At 41.5% G+C, this 16,407-nt stretch overlaps 1 protein-coding gene across 2 annotated transcripts in view; it reads right to left on the bottom strand.

Annotated features, from left to right (window-relative positions):
• ppp2r5cb (protein phosphatase 2, regulatory subunit B', gamma b) overlaps window positions 1–15,272 on the bottom strand; it is a 32,384-nt gene extending 17,112 nt beyond the window's left edge. Inside the window, exons 1-4 of one of the 2 annotated variants that reach the window (XM_052097995.1) lie at window positions 15,096–15,272; window positions 14,485–14,544; window positions 13,138–13,300; window positions 2,668–2,867 (exon numbers count right to left, since the gene is read on the bottom strand). In XM_052097995.1, coding sequence (XP_051953955.1) covers window positions 2,668–2,867; window positions 13,138–13,300; window positions 14,485–14,544; window positions 15,096–15,131 — 459 coding nt within the window. In that variant the 5' untranslated portion in view covers window positions 15,132–15,272. Of the gene's footprint in view, window positions 1–2,667; window positions 2,868–6,138; window positions 6,343–13,137; window positions 13,301–14,484; window positions 14,545–15,095 lie in introns of those variants that run through there. The other variant, XM_052097996.1, reaches the window with a different exon arrangement.
• Window positions 15,273–16,407: the final 1,135 nt, after the last annotated feature.

Below are 16,407 nucleotides of genomic sequence, written 5' to 3'. Positions count from 1 at the left end.
AAATTAAGAGGCTAGATCTATAAAGAACTTTGTGCACTTGTAAACAATTTGTTTTGTGCTCTAGTAGTAATTTAACCATAAAGACATCGGTTGGGGATTAGCACCTCTAAATCTGAGGCCATGGTTCTCAGTAGGAAACTGATGGAGTCTGTACTCCAGGTAGGGAAGGAGGTGTTGCCCCAAGTGAAGGAGTTCAGGTACCTCGGGGTCTTGTTCACGAGTGAGGGGACAATGGAGCAGGAGGTTGGCCGGAGAATCGGGGCAGCGGGGGCGGTATTGCACTCGCTCTATCGCATGTTGTCAGAGCCGGAAGGCAAAGCTCTCGATCTACCGGTCCATTTTCGTTCCTACCCTCACCTATGGTCATGAAGGCTGGGTCATGACCGAAAGAACTAGTTCGCGAGTACAAGCGGTCATCCGAGCTCGGAGTAGAGCCGCTGCTCCTTTGCGTCGAAAGGAGTCAGTTGAGGTGGTTTGGGCATCTGGTAAGGATGCCCCCTGGGTGCCACCCTAGGGATGTGTTTCAGGCACGTCCAGCTGGGAGGAGGCCTCGGGGAAGACCCAGGATTAGGTGGAGAGATTACATCTCCACACTGGCCTGGGAATGCCTCGGGGTCCCCCAGTCAGAGTTGGTTAATGTGGCTCGGGATAGGGAAGTTTGGGGCCCCCTGCTGGAGCTGCTGTCCCCGCGACCCGACTTCGGATAAACTGTCAAAGTTTATGTTGTATATTTTTCTAAACTTAGGACCGATGCCCAACCGAATAGTGTAGATATGCACTGGGTAGGGGAGGAGACTATTGTCATATGCTAATTATGATTAGCATAGCAGATTAAGAACAATAAGTGAAACAGGCCTAGGCTGTCACAAATACAGCTGATTACTTTTTTGATATTGACGTTTTAATCAATCTGCTCGTCCAGTGTGTGTATAATTGTCTTTTAATTGTCCCAGACAAGCGTTAATGTCGAGCCCTATGAACCATCAAAGAAATTAAGCACAAGTGGTTACCTGTGTTGAACTTGCTCCTCAGATGCTGAAACTAGTTTGTCGCCAGAGCCGCTGGTTATAACGTTAACGTTAGATAACAACAAAAATTTCCCTAATTTTATTTAAATGTGTGTTCCAGTGAGACACTTACAATGGAAGTCAATGGGGGCAATTTTTGGAGGGTTTAAAGACAGAAATGTGATGCTTATAATTTTATAAAAGCACTTACATTAATTCCTCTGTTAAAACTTGTGTGTTATTTCAGCTGTAAAGTTGTTTAAATCGTCATTTTAGGGTTTGCAGCGTTACATCGTCATGGCAACGAAGTTGTAAAATTGTCTATAACTTCACACAGATGTGGTTAGTAAGTGATTTAATGACAGTAAAATCATGTTAACACACATATTGTTTATGTCTTGTGTCTATACTTTTAAAGTTTAGACTTTTTAGAGTTTTTTACCCAGATTATTTTTTTTAAAGGAGATACCCCTTTTTACAAGATGTAATATAAGTCTCAGGTGTCCCCAGAATGTGTCTGAAGTTTCAGCTCATAATACCCCACGGGTCATTTATTATATCATGTTATAAACGCCTCTTTTTGGGTGGAATCAGAAACACGCTGATTTCGTGTGTCTCTTTAAATGCAAATGAGCTGCTGCTCCCCATTCCAGGAAGAGGGCTGTGCCTTTACAGCTCGTGCTTCGGTTACTACAGCAACAACAAATCAGAACCAATATGACAGACAGTGTAAATAACGGAGTTCAGGCTGGACTGGGAAGTTGAGCGGGGGGTGTTCACTGTTCTTTTCTGCATATCGCTGCACCATTATGTGGTCCGTTCTGCAGAACACGGCGGCTCATTTTAGCTTATCGCGGCCCATTCGGCCCATTTTGCAGCCGACCCATTGGCCCGCTCTGTTCTCCCGATGGCCAATCCGCCCCTGATCGGCCCCAAAGTGCGTCGGCCCACCGGGAAAATGCCCGGTATGCCAGATTACCAGTCCAGCTTGTCCACTGCGTCTTCAGTGGCTCTCATGCGGGAGTACATGAAGACTCTTATGTTCATTATTCTTCTCACTGTATCTGCTCCAGGACTGTGTGTACATCTCAGGGGAGGGGCTATGATAATAGGGCAGAGTCCGTCACCAGTCATGGGCGTGGCCTGATCTAACGGGTCATCACTTTAGAGCAGAAACAAAAATAGTTCATTTTGACACACTGTTTTAGATTAATAGCAATATAAGAAAGAGAAGTGGATTTTAACATTGTAGGGTGGTTGTGTACACACACTGCCGACTCACATTTACGTACAAACACCATGTAAATGTGCATTTTGCATAATAGGTCCCCTTTAAGAAAATGAGGGGCAGGTCGAAATGTATTGTTGTGGTAATCAACATTATGCCACAAATGCTGTGGATTGATCATGCTCAATATAATGTTTCTCATATACTTTTCTCTATAAGTAAAGAACAAATAAACCATACATTATCTGATCAACTTACAGAGTAAGGCTCATCACTTGCCATTGTCAGTTTCCTCGTTCCTGTTGCGTGCCCTCAACCTGGCAACCCGTGAATAAAACTGAATAGCCTCAGATGAAAACTAGAACAATTTTGAGCTGTTGCGGGTTGAGCAGCAGAGCGCAGGATGGGCATCTGTCGGGTTTGTGTACTCACCATGTGAACGACCTCAGGATAGATGGGCTCAGTGATGACGTTCCTGTTATGAGTGATGTACTCCACCATCTCACTCAGCGCCGCCCGTTTCACCTCCTTCCATTTCAGATCGCTCAGCGGGTCGGATACAAAGTCAAAGAGCACGCAGCACTGACGCAGCTTCTGTACGAACAACTTCTCCTGCTCGGTGGGGGGGACATCTATAACAGGAGACAACACAGTCATAGAGTCACACTTGTTAATAAACACAGAAGCGGGACTAATGCATTTGGACTGAACTGACTGATGAAGTCCAACACTGACGAGTTCTGCTCCGTTGGGGTGGATGGTAGTGGCGAGGACTCTTACTATGGCGCATCCCAACTCCTTCCCGTGTAACGGGATTAAAGGGATAGGAAGTGACGAGAACCGCCTTGACAATATAAATAATAGTCTTAAATCAAAAGACACAAACCAAGTGTGCCACACAAGCCCTCAAAAGTGAAGCCAAAACGTCTCGATCGCCCCCGGTGGCTGGTCCTAGTATAGGTCATAAACCCCGCCTCCCCATGTTATTCAACGGGACGTGAGACCAACTAAACAATTAAATTACACTTCACATATCTTTTTTCCAAAGATAGTTTCTGTCATTTACTGTCGTTTCTATCACGTTGATGTCATTTCAAGTGTTTGTTTTCAAAATAAGTTTGTTTTTAGTTATTTGATGCTATAAAATCGCTGCTGTGACATCATGATTGACAGCTGTGATTGACAGGTTCTCTGAGCGAAGTAGTCACTGAAGCACCAACTGACTTTTTTTCGGGATCTTCGGAGGACTGAGGAGATTGGAGCTTTAAATTTAATATCTACATTTCTATAATTAATTATTTCACACCGTCATAAGTCAAAAGGGGCGTGTGCTTGCGATTGATTCAGCGAGAGTGAGGGCGGGGCCTTGATTTCGCGGCTTTACTTCCTGCTCACTACTGCGCAGGTCTGGTCCCGAAATCGCAACTGCGCAGACTCAAGTCCCAAGATGTCAGCGCCATATCGGGACACTGGCGGCTTCAGTTCTCTCCAATGGAAAAGAGCGAAGGGGCGTCGGCCATCTTTTTTTACAGTCTATGGTTCAAACAGATAATGGAAATAAATTGTGCACTACAATCATATATAACATATAACAATATCAGTCGTATTTCATCAACAGTTACATTTACATTTTACATTTATGCATTTGGCAGATGCTTTTATCCAAAGTGACTTACAGTGCACTTATTACAGGGACAATCCCCCCGGAGCAACCTGGAGTTAAGTGACTTGCTCAAGGACACAATGGTGGTGGCTGTGGGGTTTGAACCAACGACCTTCTGATTACCAGTTTACCACTACAGACTACAGACTACACTATACCTATAGATAGATCACATCAATTCAGGCTTTCATAATCACACTAGGACATAAAAGGAGTAAAAGGAGTAACGGCACGTGCTCATAAGTGTGTGTGTCAGTCTGAACAGGGGACTGAATTGAGTCAGTGCTCGGTCCTACCAGCGCTTCAGAAACACATTTTGTATTTTAGTAACGACTTGGCACTGAAATCCCGCTAGCTTTGACATCACTGTGCTGCATGTATGCTGTGCACAGTATGCAAATGTTCTGACTTCACGGAACACCCGGAAGATGCGCTACATTTGTCAAAATGTAGCAGCATGCAACCAGAGAACACTGTGTGGGACACTATGTTACACATTGTGTTACATTCCATTTCCATTGTGGAATGGAACACTGCCTTCCCATTTACTGTGCAGTACACATTGCTACTATTTTAAAAACAGTAAATGAAATGAATGCAACAATTCCACATTAAACAATTCAAACCAGAGTCTGTTACACTGAGTGTGTTCTTACACAGTAAGCACACGTCGAGTAAGATCTGTGTTTCTTTACTGTTACACGTAAACACCTTTATTAACAATTCTTACCAGCTAAAGGGGCGGTCACGCTAAACTTGAGCATGCACAATTTTTTTGGTCAATGCAACAGACCAGGATCATTTATTTACATTTATGCATTTGGCAGATGCTTTTATCCAAAGTGACTTACAGTGCACTTATTACAGGGACAATCCCCCCGGAGCAACCTGGAGTTAAGTGCCTTACTCAAGGACACAATGGTGGTGACTGTGGGGATCAAACCAGCAACCTCCTGATTACCAGTTATGTGCTTTAGTCCATTACGCCACCACCACAGGATGTGATGTCACATGGGGGCTTCTTGTGTAAGAAAATAAAGCATCACAAATAACAAATAATATTATATGAAAAATATATCATCTTATCATTTGAATGGGAGTGAATGGCGGGAGTGAGTGTAGTGTGTGCTCCCTTTACCCATTTATGTTTTGACATCAAAAGCATAAGAGTAATCCCATAATTTCAAATGACAGTTTTCTTGCATTGTCAGAGTTGATTTTTGGTAGTTATACATGCACACCAAAACGCACTCATTATTGTCACATGACCTCATCACATTGTGTGTGAGTGGTGTGCAGAAAATAAGATATCTTTAAGCCAATTACATGTACTATTCTATTAGACCAACATTTGTAAACAAATATTAAAAATAACGTAAAACACTCTCCAATTGCATCCAACTTTTCCATGAACAGAAATGCATGCTACACATGCATGACTACACTACACGCCTGCATGAATACTTCCAATCACTTGTGCTTCTTGTGCACCGGTGCAGGTGAGTGGTCAAATCCCTTTATAAGGCTGCACGTGTTGTGATGCATTGGAAGCGTACAGCATAATCAGGCTGTGTATCCAGTGTGACAGCAACCAGGATGCAGTGAGCACACACTCAATGTTCCTGAAGCTGTGACCTCACTTCCTCTGACTTCAGAGGTCATGGTTGGTGCGGTGGGGGGGGCGGTGGGGGGGGGTACAGTGCTACCCCTTTACTAGTGGCAGCACTGTAAACATAGCTTGCCAGATTTAACCCGGGCAACATACAGACTGTGCCTCAAAACCTAGTGAGTGAGCATTGTGAGATATCCTAGCCATGTTCGAATGCACCTATAATGGCTAAAACTACAGTCTCAATAGGCAGCTCACTAGATTTAAAAACATAGCCAGTCTTTAACTGCCTCTGTAGAAAGATTACAAATCTAAAACAACAAAAAAAGCAGATTGTTTTAGATCAATCATGCTGTCTAGGTAGGCAGCTCACTAGATTTTGGAACACAGCCACAGTCTTCAACTCCCTCCATGAGCACTAATCTTAAAACAAATAAACCTAAAATCAATATGCCAATTACTGCAACTTAAAACAATCCAATAATGAAATGCTTTTAAGGCTTATTAACAACATAAACAGGGCAGATCCATAAAAATGCTTCTCTCTTCGCAACAGCGGCCACAAATCATTGCATAGCAGCCTTCCCTTGCACTCCCTTCCTCTCCGGACACAATAAGACAAACGTCTCACCTCTAAAGTGCATAAGGGCCACCGGCTGAAAGGGCCCGTTCGAGCTCGGAGCATCCATGACCATCCTAGCGTCCTCTTTAGAGCATGTCAACATGAATATGTCCAAAAGGGAGCGAGGACGGCTGCCGGCTAAGTTGAGCAGTTAGCCTCCATTTTAGCACAAACACTCAACAGAAAATGAAGCTCCACTGCTGGAGGGAACTAGCTGTTTAGTGATGTCACCCATCAAAGGGGGACAGCCGATTGGCTGGAGGAGGTCACGTGATGTTAACAGGCAGAGGCCAGGCGGAGGAGGCTGCTGATTGGCTGGTGGGAGCCAAAGAAGGCAGGACCTTTGAATGTGATTGGTGTTGGGTTTGCAGCACTGAGCTGACCACATGCAGATAACAGGATATTCACACAACAAGTTGACTACTAACAAGTTGTCCTCAAAGATTTGGTAAAGAATAATGGACCTCTGTTCTCCATTTAGACAATGAATCAAACAACATCCATGTTAACTGTGCACTTGACTTTTAGGTGACTCTGCTACTTTTACAATTGTCAAAAAAAGTGTATATAGAGAATATAATATTAAGAACCAGATAGAAATATATAAATAAAAGAAAAAATTCATTTTGAATTTCAGGGACATTTTTTCTCACTTTTGGTGCCATTTTTTTCCCGAGCCCTGGTTAATTTCTGACACTGGTGTCTATTAATTTTCAGACATAAAATTCTCATCAGGCAGAGAATAAAACAGGTTAAAAACAATCACATAGACTTGCATTGAAGGAGGTCCGTGAGCCATTTCTAGAGACCAGAATATCAAAGAGACTTGAGGGTTCAGGACTCTTTTGACTTGGTCCAGTAAGTAAACATGTATATGTATATGTAGAAACCACCCAGAACATCCTAGCAACCAACTAGCAACCCTAAAATCCACCCAGAACACCCTAGCAACCAACTAGCAACCCTAAAAACCACCCAGAACACCCTAGCATCTGACTAGTAACACTAAAAGCCATTCGGTTAACACTAGGAACCAAATACCAACACTTAAAACCAACCATAACACCCTAGCAACACACGCTGAACACCCTATCACCCAACTAGCAACATGCTACAAACCACCCAGAATACCCTAGCAACAGGAAACAACCCATAATACCCTAGCAACCAATTAGCAACATGCTAAAAACCACCCAGAACACCCTAGCAACAAACTAGCAACACTAAACACCACCCAGAACACCCTAAACACCATAACAACAAGCCAGATCACCCTAGCAACCAACTAAAAACACTAGAAACCACCCAGAACACCATAGCAACCAACTAGCAACACTAACCACCACCCGGAACACCATAGCAGTCGACAAGTAACACTACAAGCCATTCAGTAAACCCTAGGGACAAACTAGCAACAATGAAAACCAACCATAACACCATAGCACCAAACTAGCAACATGCTAAAAACCATTCAGAATACCCTAGCAACACTAGATACCACACATAATACTCTAGCAACAAATTAGCAACACTAAAAACCACCCATAACACCCTAACAATCATAACAACAAGCCAGAACACCCTAGCAACACACTTTGAACACCATAGCACCCAACTAGCAACATGCTAAAAACTATCCAGAATACACTAGCAACACTAGATACCACACATAATACTCTAGCAACAAATTAGCAACTCTAAAATCCCCCCAGAACACCCCAACAACCAACTAGCAACACACTATAAACCACCCAGAACACATTAACAACATGTTAAAAACCACCCAGAACACACCAGCAACCAACTAGCAACACTAAACACCACCCAGAACAACATAGCAGCCAATTAGTAACACTATAAGCCATTCAGTAAACCCTAGGGACTTAAAAGTGATGCTGAAAACCAACCATAACATCCTAGCAACACACACTGAACACCCTAGCAGCCACTAGTAACACTACAAGCTATTCAGTAAACCCTAAGGACCAACTAGCAACACTGAAAACCAAACATAACACCCTAGCAACATGCTAAAAACCACCCAGAACAGTAGTTACACTAAAAGCCATTCAGTAAACCCTAGGGACCAACAAGCAACACTTAAAACCAACCATAACACCCTAGCAACATGCTAAAAAACATCCAGAACACATTAGCAACATGCTAAAAAAACATCCAGAACACATTAGCAACATGCTAAAAAAACACACAGAACACCCTAGCAACCACCTAGTAACACTAAAAGCCATTCTGTAAACCCTAGGGACCAAATAGCAACATGCTAATAACCACCCAGAATACCCTAGCAACACTACAAACCACACATAATACTCTAGCAACCAATCAGCAACACTAAAATCCACCCAGAACACCAACTAGCAACATGCTAAAAACCACCACGAACACATTAGCAACATGCTAAAAACCACCCAAAACAACCTAGCAACCAACTAGCAACATGTGTAAAAAGCAGAACACCCTAGCAACACTTATAGAAACCACCCACAGGTTTCACATAGCTTATCTGATGGAGCATGGAGTTAACAACAGTGAAGTTGTGGGTTTCATTTCCCAGGGAAAACATAAAATCATAAAATGTGTTCTTGGAATTCACGTGAGTCACTTTGGATCAATGCATCTGCCAAATGCAGAACTGTAAATGTTAAAATCTAGTTGCATACTCATAGTTAGTGGCTCCCTACCTGGTATAATTGTTTTACTACTAAGTGCATCCTTTGAGAAAACATGAGAAACATCAGAGACGAGCTCTTGGCTCTACCTGAGCTGGAAATAAAACCACCAAACCACTGATGGTAAATAAAGAAGAAATTATGGCACAACAGTTTGACACAACAGTACTTTCATGCATCTCAGAATATATTGTATATACAGGGACCGCAGCAACATGCTCACAGGAAACCGCATTTCAACAGCAGACCTGCAGCTGCTCGCCTAAGCACAAAGGAAACACCCACTCCCAGTTTATCATCACTTTCCTTCCAAATAAATTCAGTATAATGACATACAAAAATTAACATTGATGCATATTTTTTATAGTATATTCTGCCACATATTGACAGCAAAAACGACTACTTAGGTACATTTTAGACAAACGAATGAGCATTATTGATTACATTCAGAATAGCATTTTATTCACACCATTTCTGTTGTATGCATCATGTACAGTATACTGTGCATTGTAAGTGACATTTCTTAATGCATGGAATAAAAGGACAACATACTATATTTGCCAAAATGGACAATTAATTAATACTGTGATATGTTGAACTGTGATTATTAAACTACAAATGGATGTGATTTATTAAATACACATTCTGCATGTGCTGCACGCTACAAAGTGAACGTATGAAGCCACTCACATACTAAAAACGGCACATTTAATGAGCGTCACACGCTTTGTTGTAGCAGATGACAGACAGAGCGCTCATTAACTGTGAAGTGTGCAGCGCCTGCAGACTATATACTGTATTTATATCATTAAATCAGAGCATAAAAGCTTGACGCTTAAAATGTAAGAAATTGCGACTGAAATATATTACTAGTGTTTAGCTAAATGTATTATTATTGTTAGCATTACTTTTGAACCTGTATCTCACAATGCAAAAGTGCTGTTGTACTGAATAGAAGTTTTAATCAATGTTTTCATTTATAATGTGATGCTCTGGGGGTCTGGGTAGCTCAGTGAGTATTGACGCTAGTTTGAATCCAGGGCATGCTGAGTGACTCCAGTCAGGTCTCCTTAGCAACCAAATTGGCCTGGTTGCTAGGGAGGGTAGAGTCACATGGGGTAACCTCCTCGTGGTCGCTATAATGTGGTTCTCGCTCTCGGTGGGGCGTGTGGTGAGTGACTCCAGTCAGGTTTCCTTAGCAACCAAATTGGGGCCCGGTTGCTAGGGAGGGTTGAGTCACATGGGGTAACCTCCTCGTGGTTGCTATAATGTGGTTCTTGCTCTCTGTGGGGCGTGTGATGAGTGACTCCAGTCAGGTTTCCTTAGCAACCAAATTGGCCCGGTTGCTAGGGAGGGTTGAGTCACATGGGTAACCTCCTCGTGGTTGCTATAATGTGGTTCTTGCTCTCTGTGGGGCATGTGGTGAGTGACTCCAGTCAGGTTTCCTTAGCAACCAAATTGGCCCGGTTGCTAGGGAGGGTAGAGTCACATGGGGTAACCTCCTCGTGGTTGCTATAATGTGGTTCTTGCTTTCTGTGGGGCGTGTGGTGAGTGACTCCAGTCAGGTTTCCTTAGCAACCAAATTGGCCCGGTTGCTAGGGTGGGTAGAGTCACATGGGGTAACCTCCTCGTGGTCGCTATAATGTGGTTCTCGCTCTCGGTGGGGCGTGTGGTGAGTGACTCCAGTCAGGTTTCCTTAGCAACCAAATTGGCCCGGTTGCTAGGGAGGGTTGAGTCACATGGGGTAACCTCCTCGTGGTTGCTATAATGTGGTTCTTGCTCTCTGTGGGGCGTGTGGTGAGTGACTCCAGTCAGGTTTCCTTAGCAACCAAATTGGACCGGTTGCTAGGGAGGGTAGAGTCACATGGGGTAACCTCCTCGTGGTTGCTATAATGTGGTTCTTGCTCTCTGTGGGGCGTGTGGTGAGTGACTCCAGTCAGGTTTCCTTAGCAACCAAATTGGCCCGGTTGCTAGGGTGGGTAGAGTCACATGGGGTAACCTCCTCGTGGTCGCTATAATGTGGTTCTCGCTCTTGGTGAGGCGTGTGGTGAGTTGTGCATGGATGCCGCGGAGAATAGCGTGAAGCCTCCACACGCGCTGCGTCTCCGCGGTAACACGCTCAACAAGTCACGTGATAAGATGCGCGGATTGACGGTCTCAGACGCGAAGGCAACTGAGATTCATCCTCCGTCACCTGGACTGAGGCGAGTCACTACGCCACCACGAGGACTTAGAGCGAATTGGGAATTGGGCGTTACACATTCTGGAAAATCTCAATTTTTTACCTGTTATTGGTTAATTATTTTGGTTAATAATCGGCATGAGAATATTATTCCCCGATTAATCGGTTATCGGCCTGTTCCACCACCTTGGCAAAATCCACTATCGGGCGACCTCTAATGGTGACATAACTCATATGCTGTTTCCAGAGGCAATGCTAGTGCGCAGTTTAGGTTCTGCGTGTCGCTGTTGACATTTTGGGTAACATCAGAGTCATAAAATGTTTATCTAAGAATTAATCCATAAACCTAAATAGTGGAGATAAATCCACGGTGCATCTCACTTAAATTACAGATCAGATCTATTGGTTGGAGTATGATTAAAAAGATTCACAAGCGCTGGTTCAGTTCACATATTCACCTTGTTAAGGGCAGAATCGATATTCTGGTTACTGACCGCAGCGGGAATCTGGAAGTCTCTTATAATAATTAGACCCTAATTATCCACTGGATTGAATGCATTAGATTCAACATGTGGTTCTCTCAGTGCTAAACCAGTCGAGTGAGCATGCTTTGATTCATGAACTCAATCATTCAAATCAAAGTGTTTTCAAGCCAGAGAAACAGCAGGAATATATCCAGAACGTTTCTGGAACAATACAATTCCGACATTTGCCGCTTTCTGCCCGTTTCCATTCAGAAATGTGTTTATCGCTAATTCTCCTCCCAGATGTCCCTAATTGTTTCCTCTGAAGTTTGGGTAAATGGGGAGATTATTGAGATAATAAATGAGATTACTGTCATTTTAATGATCAAATAAAAGCATCAGAAGAGGAGGAACTGCAATCAAAAGGGAACAGTTGCTCTTCTAATCTGAAGCATCGCCATGACAACTGCATCATGTCCCGCATATTTCTCCAGCAACTTTTAACCACCAGCTGAACTTGATCATCATCTCAAATGTATTTTAGCTTCATAATGCAAATGTACATTTTCTGAAGAAGCAGTAAATGTGATCCGAGGTAAAGATGGTTTGATTTAAAGTATTTAAATGTTTTAAAATGTTCAAAAGCTGGTTTTCTGTAAGTGAACTCAGGATTGGACGAATAGTTCAGATAGTTTATAGTCTTGAGAAAAGTCTAGAACATTCTGAGAATGTCATTCCCCTAAGTTAAGTTTGTGTAAAGAAAAGGCATATATAGGTCTAAAAATATATATATTTTTTTCGTTTGGGAATAATCTTTTTTATTTAATGCTTTTTTGTTTGGTAATTAATTATTTGAATGTAATGTTTTTTTTAGTTGGTAATTCATTATTTTAATGTAATGTTTTTTTTAGTTGGTAATTAATTATTTTAATGTAATTTTTTTTTAGTTGGTAATTAATTATTTTAATGTAATGTTTTTTTTGTTTGGTAATTAATTTTTTTAATTTAATGCTTTTTTCGTTTGGTAATTTATTTAATTTAATACAGGGGATTTTGCCGACATTTTTTCAAAAGTAAAACTAAACAATAATTTATTAGAATTGGGCTGTAAGTGATGATTTTCTCCCCAATTTGGCATGATCAATTCCCAATGCGCTCTATGTGGTGGCGTAGTGACTCGCCTCAATCCAGTTGGCAGAGGATGAATCTCAGTTGCCTCCGTGTCGGAGACCATCAATCCGCGCATCTTATCACGTGACTTGTTGAGCGCGTTACCACGGAGACATAGTGCGTGTGGAGGCTTCACGCTATTCTCCGTAGCATCCACGTACAACTCGCCACACGCCCCACCGAGAGCGAGAACCACATTATAACGACCACGAGGAGGTTACCCCATGTGACTCTACCCTCCCTAGCAACCAGGCCAATTTGGTTGCTTAGGAGACCTCACTGGAGTCACTCTGGATTCAAACGCGTGACTCCAGGTGTGATAGTCAGCGTCAATACCCGCTGAGATACCAAGGCCTCCGGGACTTCATGAACTTTCATCAAAATAATATTAACCAACAATGTCACAGCTTAATTTTCAAGATCCAATCAACATCCAACAGGTAAAATCAAGCACTGCCCAACATCTCGATTCATGTCTTTAGCAGCCGATCCTGCATCTCACCTTTGAACGCAGGGAGTTTCTGGAGTTCCCGATTGTTGCTCAGGCTGTATCTGGATGAGCTCGGTCTCTTGTCTTTTTTAACGGCGGGCTGAGATCCGGACGGTTTTCCTTTCAGCAGCTGCATGGTGGGAGGAACACTGTTAATGCCCTTCTTATTGGACCCCTGATAGGAAAAGACAAAAAAATTGTAAATACAGGATATTTTGTTTTATTAAAGTTTGCCATTCCAAGCCCATATGCTGTCCCAAAGATTGAAAACTCCTCTTTTTCATGTAACTAAATAGTGTTGCCATGATACCAAAATGATGTGGTCACTATGAACTGTCATTATATGGAAAAGAACAGTGTGAACATTCGTCCAAACATTCTCCTGCTCAATCCCGGAGGCCTAATGATTAGTCCCGCTCTCAATCGATCGCCATAGAAGACCTTTAAACTTGATATGGGCAGAATGGTGGCATCTTGGGATTACTGATCTGCCCCTACTGAGGATTAAACATGTAACCATTCTAGAAGCCGCTAGAATGCATAACCACTAATCTACCATCACCACTATATTGACAATCAAATGCATTCATGTGTTCATATATAATTACAGCACTGTGGCGCAGCCTCATTTCCCATACAAGGCAGGAAATCAATCAGTTGTCCTCTAATGCATAAGTAGAGTTCATGATCGCATTTATTCATATTTTTAAAAAGCATTTGAAGACATTTCATTTGAAGTTTATTTTGATTAATATACTTTGTCTTTTAGTCATTATATTCAATTGTGCACCATTTTATTTGCATCTTTTTAGCCTTTAATTATTGTTGCATTTCACTTTTGAGTCTTCATTCGATTTACTTTGTTTGCATTGCCATTTTCTCTAACAAATGTTTTTATATATTCACATGTGAAGCACTTTTAGCTGCATTTTAAGTATGAAAGGTGCTATGCAAATAAAATCTATTCTTATTATAATTTTCTTTTTTAAATGCACTTCAAGGCATTTATGCATTATGAGCAATGTATTATTTACACATGCAGAATGAACCATTTTAACCAAGTGCATGTACACAGACAAAACCCAGTTTCTCACCAAATATATCCCAGTTTGGTATAAATCTGACTCTGGTCTGATGTGTCCCATTCAGATGCACTAAAACTACCTAACACAATTCTTAAGCATAGAGAAGTGAAAGCGATAAAATGCCAATTAAATGAAGAAATCACAGTTATTTAAAAGAGGTTTAATTCAAACTGAAATGCACAAGTCATAGCAATCATTTGCACTGCAGATGCAAACTAATTTGATAAATAATATTATAAATATATAACATCTCTAATGTTTTAGTCTGGCTTACCTCATGTTCTGAGTTCTCCTGACCTCCTGTTTTACCCACTTTTGCAGATTTTGGTGAATCCTATAAAGAAAAGAAAAATAATAAAACAGCTCGTTCTGTATTTCCCCTTGAAAAAGTTATATCTATATATATACCCAATTTAAAATAAAATGAGACAGCTAACGTTAGCAATACTACTAAAGTACTAAATGTACAAACCTGAACTACAATAACAAACGTATTAAAATAAATGAGTTTATTTATTTATATAAAGTGCATTTAGACATATAAATAATCATTAGCACTAAAAGAGAACCCATCATTATTAAGCCGCTAGCAGGCTATGCTAGTTAATCCTGCAGCTACACAATACAAACTCTGCACAGTTACACACAAACAGCCCATTAAAGTTACATTAAGTGCTCTTTTTAATGTCTAGGGTGTAAATCTTTAAACCTGGACAGTGTGTGTCACCAACTCTTGTAAAAACCGTTTTATGGTGTGCAAATCTGGAGTTAGCATGCAGGCTAATGTCTCGAGCTTTGAAACTAGTAACTGTCACTATTATTTAAATGGAAATAGATGTTTCTCAACTTTACCTGATTTTCCACACACACAGCAACGCCACTCACCTTGTCTTTCTTCGTTTTATTCGGCATTGCATTCATATATATGTGTTTGTATCGTTCAATCCGCAGTCAGTATGTGTGTGTGTGTCCTCTACTGTCTGTACAACATCACATGAGATCACATTTACACTCATTAAACACACTCATCTATTTTCAATAAACTCAATATAAGCGGACGATGGTTTGCATTGGCTTCGGTTCCATTTTCTATCTGATGATGACAATACACAGCTGAAGTCAGACGTGTTCATGCACATTAGCCAAATCCATTTAAACTCAGTTTTTCACAATTCCTGACATTTAATGGTAGAAAACATTCCCTGTCTGAGGTCAGTTCGGATCTCAACTTTATTTTAAGAACGTGAAATATCAGAATAATAGTAGAGAGAATTATTTATTTCAGCTTTTATTTCTTTCATCACATTCCCAGTGGGTCAGAAGTTTACATGCACTTTGTTAGTATTTGGAAGCATTGCCTTTAAATTGTTTGTAAGTTGCACTCCAATACTTTGACTTTATTGTCATTAAACCATTGTGCCACAACTTTGGAGGTGTGCTTGGGGGTCATCGTCCATTTGGAAGACCCATTTGCGACTGAGCTTTAACTTCCTGTCTGATGCCTTGAGATTTGCTACATCAGACCAGAGGACATTTCTCAAAGTCAGATCTTTGTCCCCATGTGCACTTGCAAACTATAGTCTGGCTTTTATATGGTGGTTTTGGAGCAGCGGCTTCTCCCTTGCTGAGCCTTTCAGGTGATGTCCATATAGGACTGGTTTTGCTGTGGATCTAGATACTCGTCCACCTGTTTCCTCCAGCATCTTCACAAGGTCCTTTGCTGTTGTTCTGGGATTGATTTGCACTTTTCACACAAACTACGTTCATCTCTAGGAGACAGAATGCGTCTCCTTCCTGAGCGGTGTGATGACTGTGTGGTCACATGGTGTTTATACTTGCATACTATTGTTTGTATGAACATGGCACCTTCGGGCATTTTGAAACAGACTTGTGGAGGTCCACCATTATTTTTCTGAGGTCGTGGCTGATTTCTTTGAATTTTCCCATGATGTGAAGTAAAGAGGTGCTGAGTTTGAAGGTAGGCCTTAAAATACATCCACAGGTACACCTTCAGTTCAGTACACCTCCTATCAGAAGCTAACTGGCTAATTGTCTAAAGGCTTGACATCATTTTCTGGAATTTTCCCAAGCGGCTTAAAGACACAGTTAACTTAGTGTATGTAAACTTCTGACCCACTGGAATTGTGATTATAGTCAATTAAAAGTGAAACAATCGGTCTGTAAACTATTGTTGGAA

Source organism: Xyrauchen texanus, chromosome 30, assembly GCF_025860055.1.
Source record: "Xyrauchen texanus isolate HMW12.3.18 chromosome 30, RBS_HiC_50CHRs, whole genome shotgun sequence".
NCBI lineage: Eukaryota > Metazoa > Chordata > Actinopteri > Cypriniformes > Catostomidae > Xyrauchen > Xyrauchen texanus.
This window is presented reverse-complemented; position numbering and strand designations above follow the sequence as displayed.